Source organism: Bemisia tabaci, chromosome 5 (genome assembly GCF_918797505.1).
Source record: "Bemisia tabaci chromosome 5, PGI_BMITA_v3".
In the NCBI taxonomy this organism is placed as follows: domain Eukaryota; kingdom Metazoa; phylum Arthropoda; class Insecta; order Hemiptera; family Aleyrodidae; genus Bemisia; species Bemisia tabaci.
The window spans coordinates 42978067-42996888 of record NC_092797.1 but is presented as its reverse complement, the minus strand read 5'-3'; the positions used below and the strand labels follow the sequence as shown (position 1 = coordinate 42996888).

At 40.1% G+C, this 18822-nt stretch overlaps 1 protein-coding gene across 3 annotated transcripts in view; it reads left to right on the top strand.

Moving 5' to 3' along the window:
• Nucleotides 1-18822, top strand: part of LOC109039181 (putative fatty acyl-CoA reductase CG5065) — a 70060-nt gene that overhangs the window by 16177 nt on the left and 35061 nt on the right. For all 3 annotated transcript variants that reach the window (XM_072300765.1, XM_072300763.1, XM_072300764.1), the window contains exons 3-4: nt 16073-16321; nt 17227-17372. In XM_072300765.1, the coding sequence (XP_072156866.1) occupies nt 16073-16321; nt 17227-17372 (395 nt within the window). The remainder of the gene's footprint in view (nt 1-16072; nt 16322-17226; nt 17373-18822) is intronic.

Here is an 18822-nt window from a genome sequence, read left to right as displayed (position 1 = left end):
GGGATGTTGGATAGGTCAGCGTTGAGCCGCGAGATGGATAATAATGCAGCGGAAATTAAGAGGTTGCCGCACTGCCACCTGCTCAAATTTAATTTTTTCGAGAGTTGTTGTGGTATTAATTTTTGCGGCTTGTATCACTGACGGTGATTCTCTGTTAGATACCAGTGGCGTGGTGTGCTTTGCGAAATATTGATTGATTTTCCATTTAAACCTATGGAAAAAGATCGATAAACAGGGTGTCTGCAACGAACTCCTTAATAATCGATATTTACCATTGCTTCAAATGAGGAAATATCGATAATCAATCATTCTCGCCTCACCACTGTTAGTTACTAAGAGCAGACGGTCCATTCTATGACCGCTTTTCGGATAAACCCTCAAAAGATGCCTGTCGCCCTTAAATCGCCGTTTCCCGGACGAGGGAACGAATCCCCATTCTAAAATTGCAAATTTGACTAAAATCATTTATAATTCTTTACAAGAATGTGTCTGTGAAATAACCGTCCGAAATGGTCCGATTATTCCGTGCTAACAGGAGAAATCAATGAAATTTTAGACAGAAATGCCCAAGATCCTCCTAGTAAAAATGTAATTTGAGAGAAGAAATTTTGCAACATCCAAATTTAGTTACGTTTTTGTGGCGGAAACGACGAAATGACCGCTTTTTGGAGTCACTGCAAAAATTTTCAGAAAGCGGGTTCATCTAGAGGTCGATTTGTAGCTAGAAAAATCATTAAAATTATCCCTGTAGATCCCTAGAACGTACCAAAAAAATTTACCTCGTTTAGTTGGGAAAACTCACAATTTCATTGCGTCATTTAAAAAAGAGAAAAAAAATGAAACCTTTAAAGAGAATAGGGTCGCCTAGTGAGCAGAAATTGTGAATCGCCTAGAACAAACTATGACAAAAAGTAAACACTCGGAGGGTCAGATAGGTCATAATATGTACGATATACATGATTAGTATCTTTTCATTATCTGATAAAACTCGAAGGTCCCATGAATGTTGTAACGTAGTATGTTTCGTAGGTCAGATTTTATCATGATACTACCTTCTTCGACGTCCGCAACAAATAGAAGCCGTTTCTAGGCTTTCTATTTCGTCACCGTTTGTTGTTTACCCTCTACAGTATTTTTCACTTTTTTCCCTAGGGGAAAATCATGACGATATACCAAGGAGGCAGAATTCACGGGGTTTCTATTTTTCTGTGGCCCCTAAGTCTCCCTCAAAGTTTTGTTTTTTTAGATTTTTTGTGGGAATTTGGAACAACTTTGACTCTTAGACCCCTTTCCTCTGTGATGGAAAGGTCTACTCGAATATGTGCATACATGGCGATGAGCAAAGTGCAAAATCACTTATCTCCGTTTGCAAAGTTCCAGACTTCCTCTCATACTTTATGTCTTCTTCATAAAACTTGATAATGTCATTTCTTGAAAACTTTCTCGATTTTATTCTCTATTAGCAAAGTATTCTGCATAAATTTCGGACTTGAAAGTTGACTTGTTTTTCCTGAAACATAAAACAGGAACGAACATTTTAAGACACCCGCAATGGAAATACGTGGTTTCGCACTTTGGACATCGACATATTTCACAAATTGACTCGACTTATTTCTGACTGTCAGAGGAAGCCAGCAAATGGCAGAGAAGTAGTCAAAAATATCACTTCTGGTGTATTATTATAGTATAAAGTCCGGGAGGGGGGGGGGGGATTTTTTATGCAGGAAGACGAGCGCAGAATTATCTTCGAATTCCCTGTCTGATCTTGGCTCTAAGTAATGGAATGTATCGACCGTGTTGATCAGTGGCGTAGCGTGCTTTGCGATACATCGATTTGTCTGTCATTTAAGCCTAGGAAAAAGGATCGATAAACATGGTGTTCGCAACGGACACCTTGTTAATCGATTCTTTATCATGACTTCAAATGAGGAAATATCGAGAATCGATCCTTCACGCCTCGACACTACTGTTGATCCATCAAAGCATATTATGACAACCATGGACTGTCCGTCGCGTCGTCGAGACTAAAAACTGAGCGAGCCAAAGGCAGACTGGCTGCTGCGCAGCCGCAGGCACACCCAATGCAGCGACTGGAGGAGCAGTTTCAGGGAGAAACAGATGAAAGTACAACTTCGACCCAGGCCAAGCACCATAGGTGCCATAGTTGCTCCCTACTAGGCAGCTGAGCGGACTCGCCCAAGGAGAGTGAGTGCAGTTTTATGAGACGACTTAAAAGATGTTTCAAAGCGAGATGACAATAACCATCCTCCATGGATCCTGATGTCTCAACTGTCGAAATTACTTCAGTGACTAAACCTCAATTCTGGCATTTTAACTAGCCTAATTGGCAGAACCTTGCCAAGATACGTGCATATTAATCTGGTGCATTGAGTTCTTGATTAGATTTTTTAGGAAAATTGAGCACTTATTATTTATTTCCGATAAAGCGGATCTCGAAACATCAATATGCCTGAAAAAATAAAATTATTTAACTCCATCCTTAGTTTCACGTGAGAGTTCGGAAGTTTTTCGGGCCAAAATACAAGATATATGATTTCTCAGCTTGAAACTTATTTTCATTTATGTCACAAAGATGCCACTCAACGCCTCCTCAAATTAAAAAACACAAGACAACGGCCAAGGCTAAAAAACAACAAACACATAACCGGGGACATTTCGGAGTGGTTTCAACCCCCTCCTCGACCAAGAAAAAATAAACAAATAATTATAAAAATTACAGATAATAACCTCACTTTTTGTCATCACAATGATTGTGGGTCAAGGGATTTTTGATTTTTATAATTTTTTGAATATTTTTGTTTCCTGGTCGAGGAGGGTGTTGATTCGACCCCGAAACGTCCCAAACCTTGTGTTTATTGTATTTCAGCCTTGATAACCTGTTTCCTGGTGTTTTCAGTTGAATTATTCGGGCTGTTTTTGTGCTTTAATTGTTACCGCCTCTTTAAATTTAACTCGAGCCAATTCAATCTAGCCTGTGACGAAAACAGCAGGAACTTAACTGCTCCTCCTAGAAAAGTTCTTTGTCATTTTTTTTACTCGAATATTTAGGAAATATGAATATTCATAAAAATGTAATTTTTTACTGCAGCACCTTTATTTTTTACATTATTTTATTTTGTTCCACACACAGTGGGACTGAATGTGCGTTGCAAGCTATCGATCTCGTATACAATCATTTATTTCTCGTTGGTTAGTATTTACCTACCTCAGGGTATAATTTAATAACAGTCGTTTTTCGAAGCCGTCCCTCTTCGCGTGCTACAACTTCATGAATAAAACATTTTCTTTTCTTCTTCTGAGCTTGCAGTGATTCTTACATTTCTCTAATCTGCGTGTTAATCTTCTCACTACTTTACGAAACTTCGTCGATAGCAATTTGGTGATGAGAGTGATTAGGACGGTGTCGTAGTGGCAGGAGGGGAAGGAGTTTCGGCACAACTTTATTTACACGGAAAATAACTTTCTGTGAAAAAACAGGCAACAGTCAACTTTACAAGTTTACGTTCCTATGCTCAAATCAAAGGGCAAGAATATGTAATTACTTTCAAACTTTAAGTAAAACCTTTAAGTGAGGAAAAAACTGAGGTTTCCTCAAACCTTTTCCTTCTTTGAATACGAACTAGTTCCAAGTAAGAGGGAATCAGCTATTTCATAGAAAACTTTTTAAAATAGCTTATCTTACTCTTTTCCTTATAGAAACTCATATTTTAATCGTAACACGGAATTGGCCGTCGGAAACGTGTTAATTTTTTCCAATGAAATAAGCGGAAGGTTTTGAAGAGAGGAGGAAAAATAAGAAGGAAAAAGAAAATAGAAATGTGAAGTAGGAAGAAGAAGACAAGGGAAAGACGTAGAAGCAAAAGGAGAAATGAAAAATTAAAGGAATAGTGGTCTCGTGAAATTCTTGCTTACTCGGAACATACTAACATTTTACCGAACGGGTGAGGATTGTATTATGACATCATGCATGTCAGTTCGCCTTCAATTTCATTGTAGGCAACACGAGCTCCCACGTGGTCGAATAGTGGTATCGTCGTGAGATGTCACGCATTTCCAACACTCTCAAAAAATAGCTTTTCACCAAACGGGAAGAGCTTACATGAATGCCATATCAGTTCGCCCTCTATTTTTAGTGTAGGCAACACAAGCTACCACATGGTCAAATGGTGGTACTGTCATAAAATAGCACGCTCACTCGTGACAAACACAAATGAAAGCTTTATGTTTGACTATCTATAATTAGTTCACCTTCAATTTTTAGGGTAGGCAACACATGCTCCCACGTGGTCGAATAGTTGTATCATCCCCCGTGCGATAGTTAGGCGGTCTCTTTCGGCGACTAATTTTTTACATCAAAACTGTAATATGTCCATTGCTCAATCGGAGAGTTTGAAAAAATGCTATGTAAGTAAGCACTTAGTAGGATACGCACTTTTTACTAGGACTTAAGGGACTTGGACGAGACAAAACAGAGTTTAAAAAACTAAGCAACATTGTTCCATGAAAGTGAGTCTAAGTTTGAAGCTAAGTTGAATCTGAGCCGAAACTGTCTTCGTTAAAAGTTCAAAGATTCGGTTCACGTTTCGGTCAGTTTTTTTCCCAAAAAATAAAAATAATCGTAGAATTTGAGACGATGCAATGGAAGTGCGAATTTTTCCACTCTAGCCATGGGTATGTACCTCATGCTAGGAAACCCCCCGCTCTCAAACCTACAACTCATCAACACCGCGAAGTGCAGCTTCTCCAGAAAAATAACGGCTCGAAACGTATCATTATTTTGGATTCGATCTAGAAGACCATGGAACTTTGCCGGATTGCGTTAATAATCAGGGAGCAGAACCGAAGAAACGCGAGTGTCGCGGGATTATGGAAGGGCCGCGAGGGGGGGGGATAAATGGGAGAGGGGAGCAAAAAGGGGGGGGGATACGGGCAGTAGCGTGGCGTGAATTGCGATATATCGATTGTTATGCCATTTAAACCTATGGTAAAGAATCGATTATTAAGGCGTTCGCTGCGAACACCCTGTTTATCGATCCTTTTCCATGGGTTTAAATGGCATGACAATCGATATATCGCATAGCACGCCACGCTACTGGATACGGGACCAGAGCCGTGGCGAAGCAGCTCCTCCGTAAAGCAGTGAAAGCATGACAACAAGCTCTGATAAAGCGTCTTAATGGTCAGAAAATGAAGCCGAGGGTCCAGGCGGTGACGTGCCGCGATGCTCCCCTCATACAACATACTCGATAGGACTGTCGCCAGATTGTGCAGAAAAATCTGAATTTTTCATTCGAAGGGTTATGTAAAAACAAGCCTCGAACGAGGAATGTTGAATAAGAGAATGTGGGATTGTAGATGTGGCGATAACATGGCCGCCGGGCAAAGCTGTTACTAATGAACGGATGGTCGTAAATTTTTTTAAGATTTTTAAGATTTATATTTAAATATTATTTGAACAAATTTTAAGGAATGGAGGAATTGTTGAGAGAAAAAGTATTACTATTAGCGAATAAATAAATTGACCCTCTCGTAGTTTCATAAAAATAAAGATCCTTCTCGGAATAATGCGAAAAGAATACGGAAAAAAATTAAACTTTTCAATGGCTCCAGTATTTGTATTTGGCCCAATGCGCTTTATTTCTTACTGAAGCAGGTTTTTTTTTTTTAAAATTCTCGTCACAATTGTCTGAGATTTGAGTGAAATATTTACCAATTTTCGTAAAGCCAGTACGAATTTTTTTTTAAAATTCGTGGCAAATGTTTGTCAAATTTGTACGGGACTCTCCTAGAATTCATACTCTCGAAATTCTCCTAGAATTTATACACACGAAATTCTCCTAGAATTTTCACGAAATTTTCCTGAAATTTGTAAAAAAAAAAATTTCAGGCGGATCCAGGGGGAGGGCGCAAGATATGTATTTCCACCCCTCACCCCGTTCGTCCGAAAAAGAGAAGGGTAAAAAGGGAAGTAAAGAAAAGAGGAAGGAACGGTGGAAAGAAGAAGGAAGGACGCTTATATTTGGTAATTATTCATAGCGAAATTGACTCAAATTGCATAAATTAGATGCTCGAAAATTCCGACAATTTTCTGGGGGAAGTCCCTCGGACCCCCCCCCCCCCTTCCCCCCGGTCCGAAGTGTCTGGATCCGCCCATGACGAAATTATCCTAAAATGTATGTGAAATTAATATCAATGTTTTGGACCGTTGACAATCCAGAGGAAAGTCATTGCCTATCCGCCATGGCATTTTACAAAATGCAAAATTTGATTATCAGCCTTTGGACAAGGAATATATAGAGTTATGATCGGTAAAATATGTTTTTCGCTAGAAATATGGCAACAGCGCTCGATACCCACCTGCGTGCCCTGTTCCTCTGCTTCTGCCATGCCGCCGGCCCCGGCCACTGTGATCGGAAATACGCGTAATAATTATGCAACAGCGGTGACACACACCGTTGCCAGCTTTTAGCGCGAAAATTAATATGTCAACCCACGGATGGACAGGGATTTTTTGCACGTCTCGTAAAGGAAAAAGTCCGCAAATTGATTGATTTGGCGCCCAATTCGAAACGGATTACTCCTTACGCAACTTTCTGCGGAAACTTTTCAGCACTAAATTCTTGGTCATTTCGTCGCGTCGACTTCGTTTGGATTCGCCCCTGGGTCTATTGATTCTTTTGTGGTCAGTTGGCCACCCTCCTCTACTTGATTTGATTTTCTCTATTTGTACCCCCAATTTATCAATTTTATTGACTTTTTGCGTTCTTGATGGTGGTTGGTTTTTTTGAATATGCATCGTATATGGTAAGTTGGAATCTTGACGGCCGAGTCGAGAAATCGAGAGTGTATGGAATGTAATAATTGATAAGGCACATCCTTAATATGTCATAAAAGTGGAGATTTATTTTGGTTAGGTTTCCTTACGACCCGGGGCTTACCTGATTGCCAATGACTAAGAAACACTGCTCGGGGATGCAGTGAATTTGGAAAAGCGGTCAAGTACGAGCTACGCACATTTTGCGTTTAGAATAGAATCTCAGAAATTTTTGATGGGCAAAATAGATTTTTGTACGATTTTATCCATCAAAGGGAACTCAGCAGGCTGTCAATCTAACATGTATAAGTCGCAAGCAAATTGCCATTTTCGGCAAATAGTCTTTTGCCTAGGCAAACAAAAAACATTTCTGTCTGCTGTCTGCCTAAGCAGTCAAAGTTTACTCTGATTTGCTCCTTATTTCCCTAGAAAAATGACTATTTGCCGGAAATGGCTATTCGCTTGCGAACGCTACCATGCTAAGAAAGAAAGCCGTATAAGACTTCAGCGGGTGCCGAATTTTCCCCGATTAAAGATTTATTTTTGAAAAATGTAGGCATATTTTTCTTTTAAATTCCCAGGCACCGTAGAGTAAATTGCGAATAAATTAGTCAAAAAAGTCGAAAGTTGAATTTCCATAAGTTTCCCTGAAAATCCATTGTTCATCATAGGAATTTTGGCAACATCCGAATGTTCACACAGCGTACTTACTAATACTATAGCTCGGCAGTATAGTAAGATTGATGTGATGTCAATGTTGTAGACACATCGAGCCGCCCTGAATTACCAGCACATCCATACTCATTGGCATCGTGCAGAGCCTAGTAGTGTCGCGATCGCGTCAATGGAGTTGTCGCGCGCCATGGAAAATGATGTCGATTTGATTAGATGAGATCAGCTGATTTATGGCACGCACAACGACCGCCCGGATGACCGTTTTCCCCGTTACGCGCGTTAACCGCATCGGGCTAATAAAGATGTTAGATTTACGGCTTGCAAACCGGGGTTATTTCACACCTTGCTTTTCGCACCTCGTATCCTGTAGTACATGATATGAGCCCCGCTATTAGAATGGACCACATTTTGCGATGAGAAACTACTGTTTATGGCTCATTCCACATAAAATCGTCGTTTCCGGATGAAAGAACGTAACTCAATTCCAAGGTGGCTTAATTGACTCAAACAATTCCATTTTTTACAATAATGCACCGGTGCAAATATTTCCCAAAATTTCTTTGATATTTCCATGGGATCAGAGGAAAAATCAATGAAATTTTCAGTAAGAAGTGCCCGAGATTCTCCTGACAAGAATGCAATGAATGAGAAGAAATTTGACAACACTGGAATGTAGTTATACGTGCTTTCGTTTGGAAAACGACGAAATGCGCTATCTGATAGCTTAAATAACAAAAAAGTTATTAGGGATGGATTCAAAAATGAATCTGTGCAAACTTACCGCTTGGAGACTTAAACGCAGAAGTAGAAAAGTGAGATATCGTATTTTCACAGAGAAAAGTTGTGTTCTCCCTTGTTTAAACGAGAATGCAATCTCTTTGACATTCCCGAATTAGGAGGAAGTCTTGACACGAGGTGTTTTCAAAGTTCCACCCTAGAGGGAGGTTTCCCTGGAGGGAGCTCCAGGGGGGCCTCTCCGAAACTGTGGGGATCCAAAAATAGCTCTCTCCACTTCGAAATACCTCTTAAGTTTAAAATTGGTAGCTTAAATAGCAAAAATGGTATTAGGATGGGTTCCGTAATGAATTTGTAAACTTACAACTTGGAGACTTAAACGCTGAGATAGAAAAGTAAGACATCGTCTTTTCAGAGAGAAAGGTAATCCTCCTTTGTTTAAATGAGAATGCAATCTCTTTACACGTTCCTGGATTGCGATGAGGTCGTAAAAAGAAAGATTTTTTAAAGTTCCTTCCCAGGAGAAGGTTCTCAACCTCACTCAAGGGTGCCAAAAACATATACCTTCGCAACTGTCTCACCTACATTCTGACAGTGCATTCTGACAGAGCATTCTAATAGAATACGCATGGCCACGGACAACATACAGTCGGCAATGGGTCATACTAGTGACTGTGCATTTTTCCCGCGACTGTCAAGCTGTATATATTCTCAAAATCAATTACCTCAAATTTTTTGATTATTTCCAACACATGCAGCCACTCCCACCCCCCTCCCATTATCTTTTTTTCTGTCGTGCGTGTACACTCTCTGTCTTTTAAAATTTTCAGTATGATCACTGTTCATTCTAGAGATCTATCAGAATCTATCATCTAAATTTGGGGATTTTTCCACGTATCGGCATGCATAAAAGAATTTGCTTGAAATTATTTTTGGAATACGACCTAGGTCTATTTAATATAAGATGACGACACCGTGAATTTTCCATTCAACCCCCAAAAATGTGCATTTTTTGTGACAGTCCATTCTAGAAATCTACTGAGCCGATTTCCATGACTAATACAACTATATCGGTGAATGATAACCTCTAAATGAGCTTACTTCCTTCAAAGAGCCTCCCAAAAAAGAGGCCGATTTTGGCCCCTTTTTAGGTATTCGATTCGACCTTCGGACCAAGGTTTAAATGGAAGCTTATATTAACAGAAAACTCAGGAAAAAATTTCAAGATGAGTATAGGAACCGTTTTCGAGTTACGGGGGGGCAAAGGGGTCACAATCCGGCGTAATTTTTTGCTGTTTTCTTGTAGAATTGATGTATCGGCGGGGTTCTTATCGTTGTTTACGCATGTGTAGCACATGAATTCCTACGTGTTTCTACACGTAGAATCGATTTTTAACGTTGCCGAATCGATATACTGATCGGTTAAATCGATTTTGAACGATTTATTAAGGAAAATCGATGATTTTTCAGGATCAAAATTGTTTATTTTCGATTCATGAATGAATAAATGCATCTGAAATGACTGAAGCACATGTAACCCTATGTATTTTGATACGTAGAATTGATTTTTAACGTTGACGAATCGATTCATCTATCGTTTGTATCGAATTTTTGCGATTTTTTACGGACAATCGATGACTTTTCGGAATTAGAATCGGGTTTGCTCCATCCGAGATCGGAGATATGTACCCAACATGATTGGAGCACATCGACTCTTACGTATTTTTATACGTGGAATCGATCTATAACCTCGATAAGTCGATATATCGATCAGTTGTATTGAGTTTTTTCGATTTTTTGCGGAAAATCGATGGTTTATCGGGATTGAGATAGGTGTCTCTCCATCCAAGATCGGAGAAATGTACCCTTTATGATTGGAGCACATCAATTCTTACGTATTTCTACACGTAGAATCAATTTTAAACGATATATCGATCTGACATACACAACTCTTGCGATTTTTTACGGATATTCGATGGTTCTTTTGGACTGGCATTGGAAACATCTACCAGACATGACTGGAGCACATCGATTCGTTTGTGATTATTCTCGCAAAATCAATTTTTGAGAAGTCGACGAGTCGATACATTGACTGGTCATATTGTTGATTTCTTGTGATTTTTATGGAAAATCGATTTTTTGAACAGGAATGAAATTGGTTACTAACGGGCCGAGGGTGGAGATATGCATCTGACACGGTGTAAATTACGTGGAAACGGCGTGCTCCGACCGTGTCAGGTGCATATCTCCACCCTCGGCCCGTTAGTAACCAATTTCATTCCTGTTCAAAAAATCGATTTTCCATAAAAATCACAAGAAATCAACAATATGACCAGTCAATGTATCGACTCGTCGACTTCTCAAAAATTGATTTTGCGAGAATAATCACAAACGAATCGATGTGCTCCAGTCATGTCTGGTAGATGTTTCCAATGCCAGTCCAAAAGAACCATCGAATATCCGTAAAAAATCGCAAGAGTTGTGTATGTCAGATCGATATATCGTTTAAAATTGATTCTACGTGTAGAAATACGTAAGAATTGATGTGCTCCAATCATAAAGGGTACATTTCTCCGATCTTGGATGGAGAGACACCTATCTCAATCCCGATAAACCATCGATTTTCCGCAAAAAATCGAAAAAACTCAATACAACTGATCGATATATCGACTTATCGAGGTTATAGATCGATTCCACGTATAAAAATACGTAAGAGTCGATGTGCTCCAATCATGTTGGGTACATATCTCCGATCTCGGATGGAGCAAACCCGATTCTAATTCCGAAAAGTCATCGATTGTCCGTAAAAAATCGCAAAAAATTCGATACAAACGATAGATGAATCGATTCGTCAACGTTAAAAATCAATTCTACGTATCAAAATACATAGGGTTACATGTGCTTCAGTCATTTCAGATGCATTTATTCATTCATGAATCGAAAATAAACAATTTTGATCCTGAAAAATCATCGATTTTCCTTAATAAATCGTTCAAAATCGATTTAACCGATCAGTATATCGATTCGGCAACGTTAAAAATCGATTCTACGTGTAGAAACACGTAGGAATTCATGTGCTACACATGCGTAAACAACGATAAGAACCCCGCCGATACATCAATTCTACAAGAAAACAGCAAAAAATTACGCCGGATTGTGACCCCTTTGCCCCCCCGTAACTCGAAAACGGTTCCTATACTCATCTTGAAATTTTTTCCTGAGTTTTCTGTTAATATAAGCTTCCATTTAAACCTTGGTCCGAAGGTCGAATCGAATACCTAAAAAGGGGCCAAATTTTGGGAGGCTCTTTTGAAAATATGACCTAGAGAGCCTTTTCTGAGGATTAGGTCGCGTAGCAGTCAGAAGCCCTTTGTCAATATATCCAACTGAGGTATCAGATCTAAAACTTTTCATCGAACTTACTCAAGCGTCTCGCTTCAACCAGAATATCGGGCCCCCAAAACAGCCCGCGTGACTCTTGAGAATTCCTTATGCAGAGACGATGGTCAAGTGTAAACTATGAAACTCGTTGAGTTGAAGGCTGGGTTGCAGCGTCAACGTTGCCGGTCGTAAACCCGAAAAATCACCATCCACCGATGCGATGGAGCCAGCGTCAAGTTCGTGCGATGCAACAAAGAGAGGGGTCACTTGGTCTACCGTGGCTCTGAGATCAAGCCCTTTGTCAATATATCCAACTGAGGTATCAGATCTAAAACTTTTCATCGAACTTACTCAAGCGTCTCGCTTCAACCAGAATATCGGGCCCCCAAAACAGCCCGCGTGACTCTTGAGAATTCCTTATGCAGAGACGATGGTCAAGTGTAAACTATGAAACTCGTTGAGTTGAAGGCTGGGTTGCAGCGTCAACGTTGCCGGTCGTAAACCCGAAAATCACCATCCACCGATGCGATGGAGCCAGCGTCAAGTTCGTGCGATGCAACAAAGAGAGGGGTCACTTGGTCTACCGTGGCTCTGAGATCGAGATTGTTCATCATATAGGAAGCTATGTCGGTCAACGGCACCAGAATCAGAGGAAAAAAACAAAACGGTTGCATAATCAGCGCCGCTCGCCGACAGCAGCGATTAAATTCGGTTCCTTAAAATGAGATACCTCTCGCTCGTTTAGGAATGCAAGCCGATTTAGTTTTATATCCCCCCGAGCCTCCAGGTCTGTGGGAGTGCAGGAGTGAAATCATATTCCCGCCATGAGCTTCGTTGCTTTGATTAACTGGGAGGCTCGCGTGCCTGCTTTTTAAAGTTGACCGCGGGAAACCTGATATTAAATTTTCGTCTCCGACAGGTTTTCTTTTCTATGTTGGTTTTTTTTTTCGGCGTCGTGGATGACTCAATTTTTCCTCGTGAACCTTAAAATTAAATGAGATAATGATACGGCTCACTGCACCGATAAATACGGGTATCATCAGGGGGAACAAAAAGTCTTTCAACACTTCCCTCCTGATTTATTTTCTCTCAGTCCAAACTATTAAGTTATTACTAGCTGCTTCAGCTCGCTACGCTCGCTTGCGCCGCTAGCCGGGGGCAAGCCCCCTGGACCCCCAGTTACTCGCTCCGCGAGTAACTGTTGGCTCGCTTCGCGAGCCAAATTTTGCCACTACCAGTGCTTAGAGGACTTCCTGGAGGCAAAATGATAAATTCAAAAACAAAGAATAGGAAACTAAAAATTACCTACTTTAAGAAAAAGAAACAACCTTGAAAAATAAATAACACTCCTGGAAAAGAAAATCAGAACACTTTTTGAAAATGTAACGGTGCGAAAGGGTGAAGATAAATCACCAATTCTCTTGGAAGAAGACATGAGCCGACCCCCGACATGAGTGAAACTGCCGTAGGACCCATGCTAGGGTAGAAGGGTGACACGTGTTGTGAGCAGGTAGGGATGGGTTTACGTGGAGAGGGAAACGGAAAATCAGAGGGTGGGAGGTCCCCCAACCATATGACTCGTCCAGCGTCAAAAACGCAAATATGTCGTTATCAAATCGAGGTAAATTTTGCAACTTCGGTCGCGCAAATCGAAAAACGAAGGGGTCTTGGCACATCTAGACCCTATGAGCTTTCATTTAAAACAAATCCGAGGAAAATCGGTCCAGGAGTTTCCGAGATCGAATTAGCACAAACTGTCCAGCGGCAAAAACGCTAATATGTCGTTATCAAATCAAGGTAAATTTTGCAACGTCGGTCGCGCAAATCGAAAAACTAAGGGATGTTGGCACGTCTACAGCGTAAGAGCTTTCATTTAAAACAAATCCGAGGAAAATCGGTCCAGGAGTTTCCGAGATCGAATTAGCACAAACTGTCCAGCGTCAAAAATGCAAATATGTCGTTATCAAATCAAGGTAAATTTTGCAACGTCGGTCGCGCAAATCGAAAAACTAAGGGATGTTGGCACGTCTACAGCGTAAGAGCTTTCATTTAAAACAAATCCGAGGAAAATCGGTCCAGTAGTTTCCGAGATCGAATTAGCACAAACTGTTGGAGGCCAAAAAAGGCCTTAGGATATTAAATATATAGATTTACGAGAATCTCGGATAGTCGTGAAAAGGAGTGTACGCTGGACACACATATTGGACGTAATTATGCTCATAGGAGTGAGAGACGAATGGTAAAGAAGAAGTGTGCTCGTTAGTTGAGGTCGTTAAGAATGAATAGGCATAATAAAGCGCCCAGTGACGTCAGCGTCTGAAACGTGGGGGGGGGGGGGGGGAGGCACAGGGACGGGAATGCTCTTTAAATCATGCACGAGCCCTCTCCACAACGCTCCTGTAACATGCCCACGTCTCATGAGTTATGACATATTTTAGCGCTTAGTTCCTTTTGCTTTAATGTCAAATCCCTCTTTTCTATTTTTCCAAAAAGAATCACTCCCAAGTTTACATTGTTTCTAATGCAGCTTTCACAATCACACCACACCCCATCTTTCCCATTCATCTTTAGTTCCATTTTGCATTAATACGTCCAATTAGACGAAGTACAAATCTAAAGACCTCTTATTCAGGTATTGTCCCCTCATCAAAATGTTAATGCTTTAAAAATATTAAAAATATCCAGGATCAACCCGAAGCGTTTATTTTTCACATTTTGCTGATGAAACATATAGATATTCAAAAGCTCGATTTCTGACCTTGTCTAATCGTCCATTCAATTAAATTACGTAAAATCAAGCAGCGGGTCGATTATTGAAATTGATAGACGAAGATATAGACAAAGAAGACAAGAGGTATATTGAGGGGGCCTATTGGTGGAAGCGGGTGGTTGCCATGGACAAATGAGGTAAAAAATGACTAACTAACGGCACTGAAAAGAGACCTTTAGTTAGTCCATCATTTCCTCCCTTAGTCTATAGGACTACCACCTTTAGTCTAGGAACCACCCGTTTCAACCAATAGGATTGCTCCATACTCCCTAAGTCTTCTTTGTCTATAGCTTTGTCTATCAATTTCAACAATCAGCCTGCAGGCCAGGAAATCTTTTTAAATCGTCTTGCATATTTCTAGCATTGAAAAGCGTGAAAAAGATAAGTGAGTAATGTGAGTATACCGTGCAACACTGATTGGAGCAAATAAGTTCGGAAGAGATGATTGTATAAATATTCCCTGAGCCAGACCAGATAGCAGCCATCATAACCTCATAATTTAGCAAAGTGGTTTCTCTACGATCGATTTACTCGGACAAACTCCTCCTAAGCTATTCTGTATTTGCTTCTGTCGTCACCCAAGATCGTTATAGAGTTTTGAATTAAGGTTAATTTTGCTTTGTGGGCGCGTAGATCTAATGATGCAGAACGTTCCATGTTTCATGGTTCGCGAATCGCAATTCTTAAGTGTCTATTCCGTCTTGTTTAGAAAGGTCGAAAGCAGAGGGGATGGACTCGAAGATCTGATACTATCTGAGAAGATAATAAATGATATCAAGACATTCCAAATTTTTCACCATTAAGTGTGCTAATTTACTGAAAGTGCTTAGTAGCGAACACTTATTTTTTTCGTTGATCCATCTAATAATCAGTTTGGGTTAGAGTGTATGTCTATATGCTGACATTTTACAAACGTCATCCTGGAATAAAATTGTACAATTTTGTTTGCTTTTTTTAGAGACATTTTGAGGAAAATGTATCGCCACTCAGGCGCTGGACATAATAATGTTGGATTATATTGGATTAGTTGGTCGATTTGAATTCCGTTGGATTACATTGATCAACATTGATTAAGTCAACGCTTCAAAAAAGCATGCAAGTGCCAAGACATGCGCACCGCTATAGAATTAATTTGTCACATATATAGAGCGTAAAGCTAAACTCAGAGAGGTCAATACCGTTGTAAGGTCTGACAGTGTCTGCGGAATTCCAGTAAAAAAAGGATCGTGCGTTTAATTTCAAGATCATCCAAATAATAACTGATCTGACCCAATAACCCAGATTCAAATCGCCCATTCTGCACATGAGTGGTGAAGAGGTTTCCTAATATAAGTGTTTTGCGGTGTTGCCACGATTAGGAGGGCATATTTTTTTTTACTTTTCTTCCACTTTATTGTGAACTATTGTAATATAAAGCTCTTACAACCGGCGGAGACTTGCGATTTTAAAGCTTCATCCTACGTGAATTTCGCGAAAAAACATTATGGTACCTTTGGTTTTCTCTGAAAAAAATTCACAGGCTCGGGAAAAGCGAGAAAAGTAAGGATTGAAGTGGTTAGCATGGGTGTCGATCATATAATTCGTATAGATTAAATGGATTTGTTTCATGTTTGCTTATCTCCTCGACCACACCGAAATTCCTAACGTTTTCTTCTCTTTTTCTTGTTCTGATTTAGCTGTTTGATAAGTTGCGGAAAGAAAATCCAATGGCCTTCAAGAAAATCGTCGCTTTTGAAGGAGACCTGATGTTACCAAATTTAGGACTTAAATCAGAAGACAAGAAGGTGCTAATAGAAAATGTTTCTGTAGTTTTCAATGGTGCTGCTTCCTTGAGGCTCGAGGCAGGTCTGAAGGATGCCATCAACAGTAACACTTTGGGGACTCAGAAGATTCTTGAGCTTTGTCGAGAAATGAAACAGCTGAAGGTAAGCAATTTATTCCCTACCTATTACCATTGATGCCTAATTTGGCCTGGAACGGCACGACTTAGAGAGAAATGATGAAGAGGACTTGAGATGAAAAGGAGAAGCCCTTGGCGCGGCGGTCGGCATGTAACCCATATTAGCGCCTACAAGACTGCACGAATACTTCATGCATTGCATCAAACACAGTGCGGTCACAGCAGTAAGCTTGAAACGGATAGCGCCTACAAGAATGTATGAATACTTCACGCATTGCGCCAAAGACAGTGCAGTCTGCGCGGCGCGGCGGCGGAAGTTAAAATCATTAAACTACATTTATGTTTGTTCTTTCATAATTTTTTCGGTCATTTCTTATGAATGGTAGGCCTTGTCGACACAGAGATAGGTTTGCGGAACTTAACTTTCGCGCAAAGTTCCGTGAATTTTTGCTAGTAGTGTTGACAGTGTTTTCCCAAAAAATGTGTCCAACACAAGTAAATGCGTCTTCTGCATCCTTCCCCCGCTGGTACGTTCACTTGATGATTTTTTGTAAAAAAAAATTGGTTGTTTAAGTCAATTGTACACTGTTGGAATGGACACTGCTACCTTATCCGAGACACGACAAATTGTATCTATTTTTGACGAATATGGAATGGGAAAATATTTTACGCACCCTGGTAAAAAAAGAGAAGAGGAAATTTAACGACACAAAAAATATGTGATTTATGTACTCGTATTATGGCTCCATTAAATTGGAGAACCAATAAAATTTTGCCATCTATTGCGCTTTAATTAATCACTTTTTAAGTGTCACTTGTAGGTATTTAGTAGTCACTTTTACGTGGTCGCCATCACAAAAATTAAGGACTCATTTTACGACTGTCATCAAAGTGTTGACGAACCTTTTTTTTTTTTTTTCTTTTTTATAGGCATTCGTCCACTTGTCGACGGCCTTCTGCCATTGTGAATACGAAGTTTTAGAGGAGCAAGTGTACCCTTCTCCAGCGAATCCAGAAGACGTCATCAGAGCGGTCCAATGGATGGATGAGCAGTGCTTAGATGTAATACAATCCAAGTAAGTTTTTTCCAACATACATTAATTTCTAAAAATGCATTCCGCATTCCTCCATGTTATGTTGCTGCATTTTAAATCATAATTATTTTCAAGTTAACTATTTTTCGACCAGGAATCATGAAAGCAAAAAACTCACACAAAACATCAAAGCCTACCCGCGAGCTGATTACTGAAATCCATAATCATAGCTTTAGAGAAAGAAAGCAAAAGGGAAATGAAGCGATCCTATTAGTGCAAACGGATGGTTGCAATGGACAAAGAGGGTAAGCAATAGACTAAGTAACGGCATTCCACTAGGGGCCCTATAGTTAGTCCATAATTTTCCTCCTTAGTCTATAGCAACTACTCGTTTCAACCAATAGGATCGCTCCATGTTCCTCATGTCTTCTTCGCCAATCGCTTTGTGTATCAATTTCAATAATCAACCCGCTGCTTAATTTTGTCGCTTCCTGACGTAAGGACGTGCCTCAATTTCCACACGAAAAAAAAAAATAAAATAAAAATTTCTTTTTTTCTATAAATTCACGCTTTCTGGAGCTCAAATGAAAATCGAGTTACTCCCTTGCGTCAGAGGAGCGACGAGATTTCATCAAAGTCGTTTCGAAAAATGTCAAATTTCCCTTTTTGGAAGGATGGAGTGTCGTTTCCTGACCTCCATCCTCACGAGAAAAAATTGAAAAATCTGGAATGGAGTTACCGAGTTTTTGGTGCGAACGGCACTGCTCCCAATCCAACCTCTTCAGTTTTGCGCACTAAGAGGTAAACTCAAAGATCCTAACCCCCCCTTACCCACTGAAAAAAAATTCTCGGCGTTTTTACCAAGGTCCGTTGGTACCTTTACCATCTCACTTTTTTTCACCAATTATTGGTAATTTTACCAAGACAGACTGGTAAGCTTACCTAAAAACCGGTATTTTTACTGTTTTCGTCAGGTAAGAATACCACTTTTATTGGTAATCAATTCCCGGTAACTTGGCCATTTTATCTCGGTAATTCTACCACAGTCGATAAAAAATATTGGCGTTTTTACCAAGGTCCAGTAAAATTACCGAGAAAGTTCAATAATTTTACCAAGATTTTCGGTAAAATAACCAATTCCATGAATGGTAATTTTACCAAGAAAAAACTGGGATCAAATAGAACCCTGAATTCTTGGTAATTTTACCCTTTTCTTAGTAAATACATCGAGACTTTTTTTTCAGTGCCCCTTTCTCCTCCGGAGGTGATTACGACCGAGTTCAGAATGTCAAAGCTTTTTTTCGGTTTCACGACGAATTTTTTTCTCGTTCTCTTTGAACCTCCCGTGCCGAGACTACCGAAAGCCATCGGCTTCTGGCTGAAGTCGAGTGGCTAATCCGCAAGCGGTAATTCGGCCGACGAATTGCGTGGCCCCGGCCGGCGCACAGTGGATCGAGTCCATTAGAGAGGTTGGACATGGAATTTTTGACTT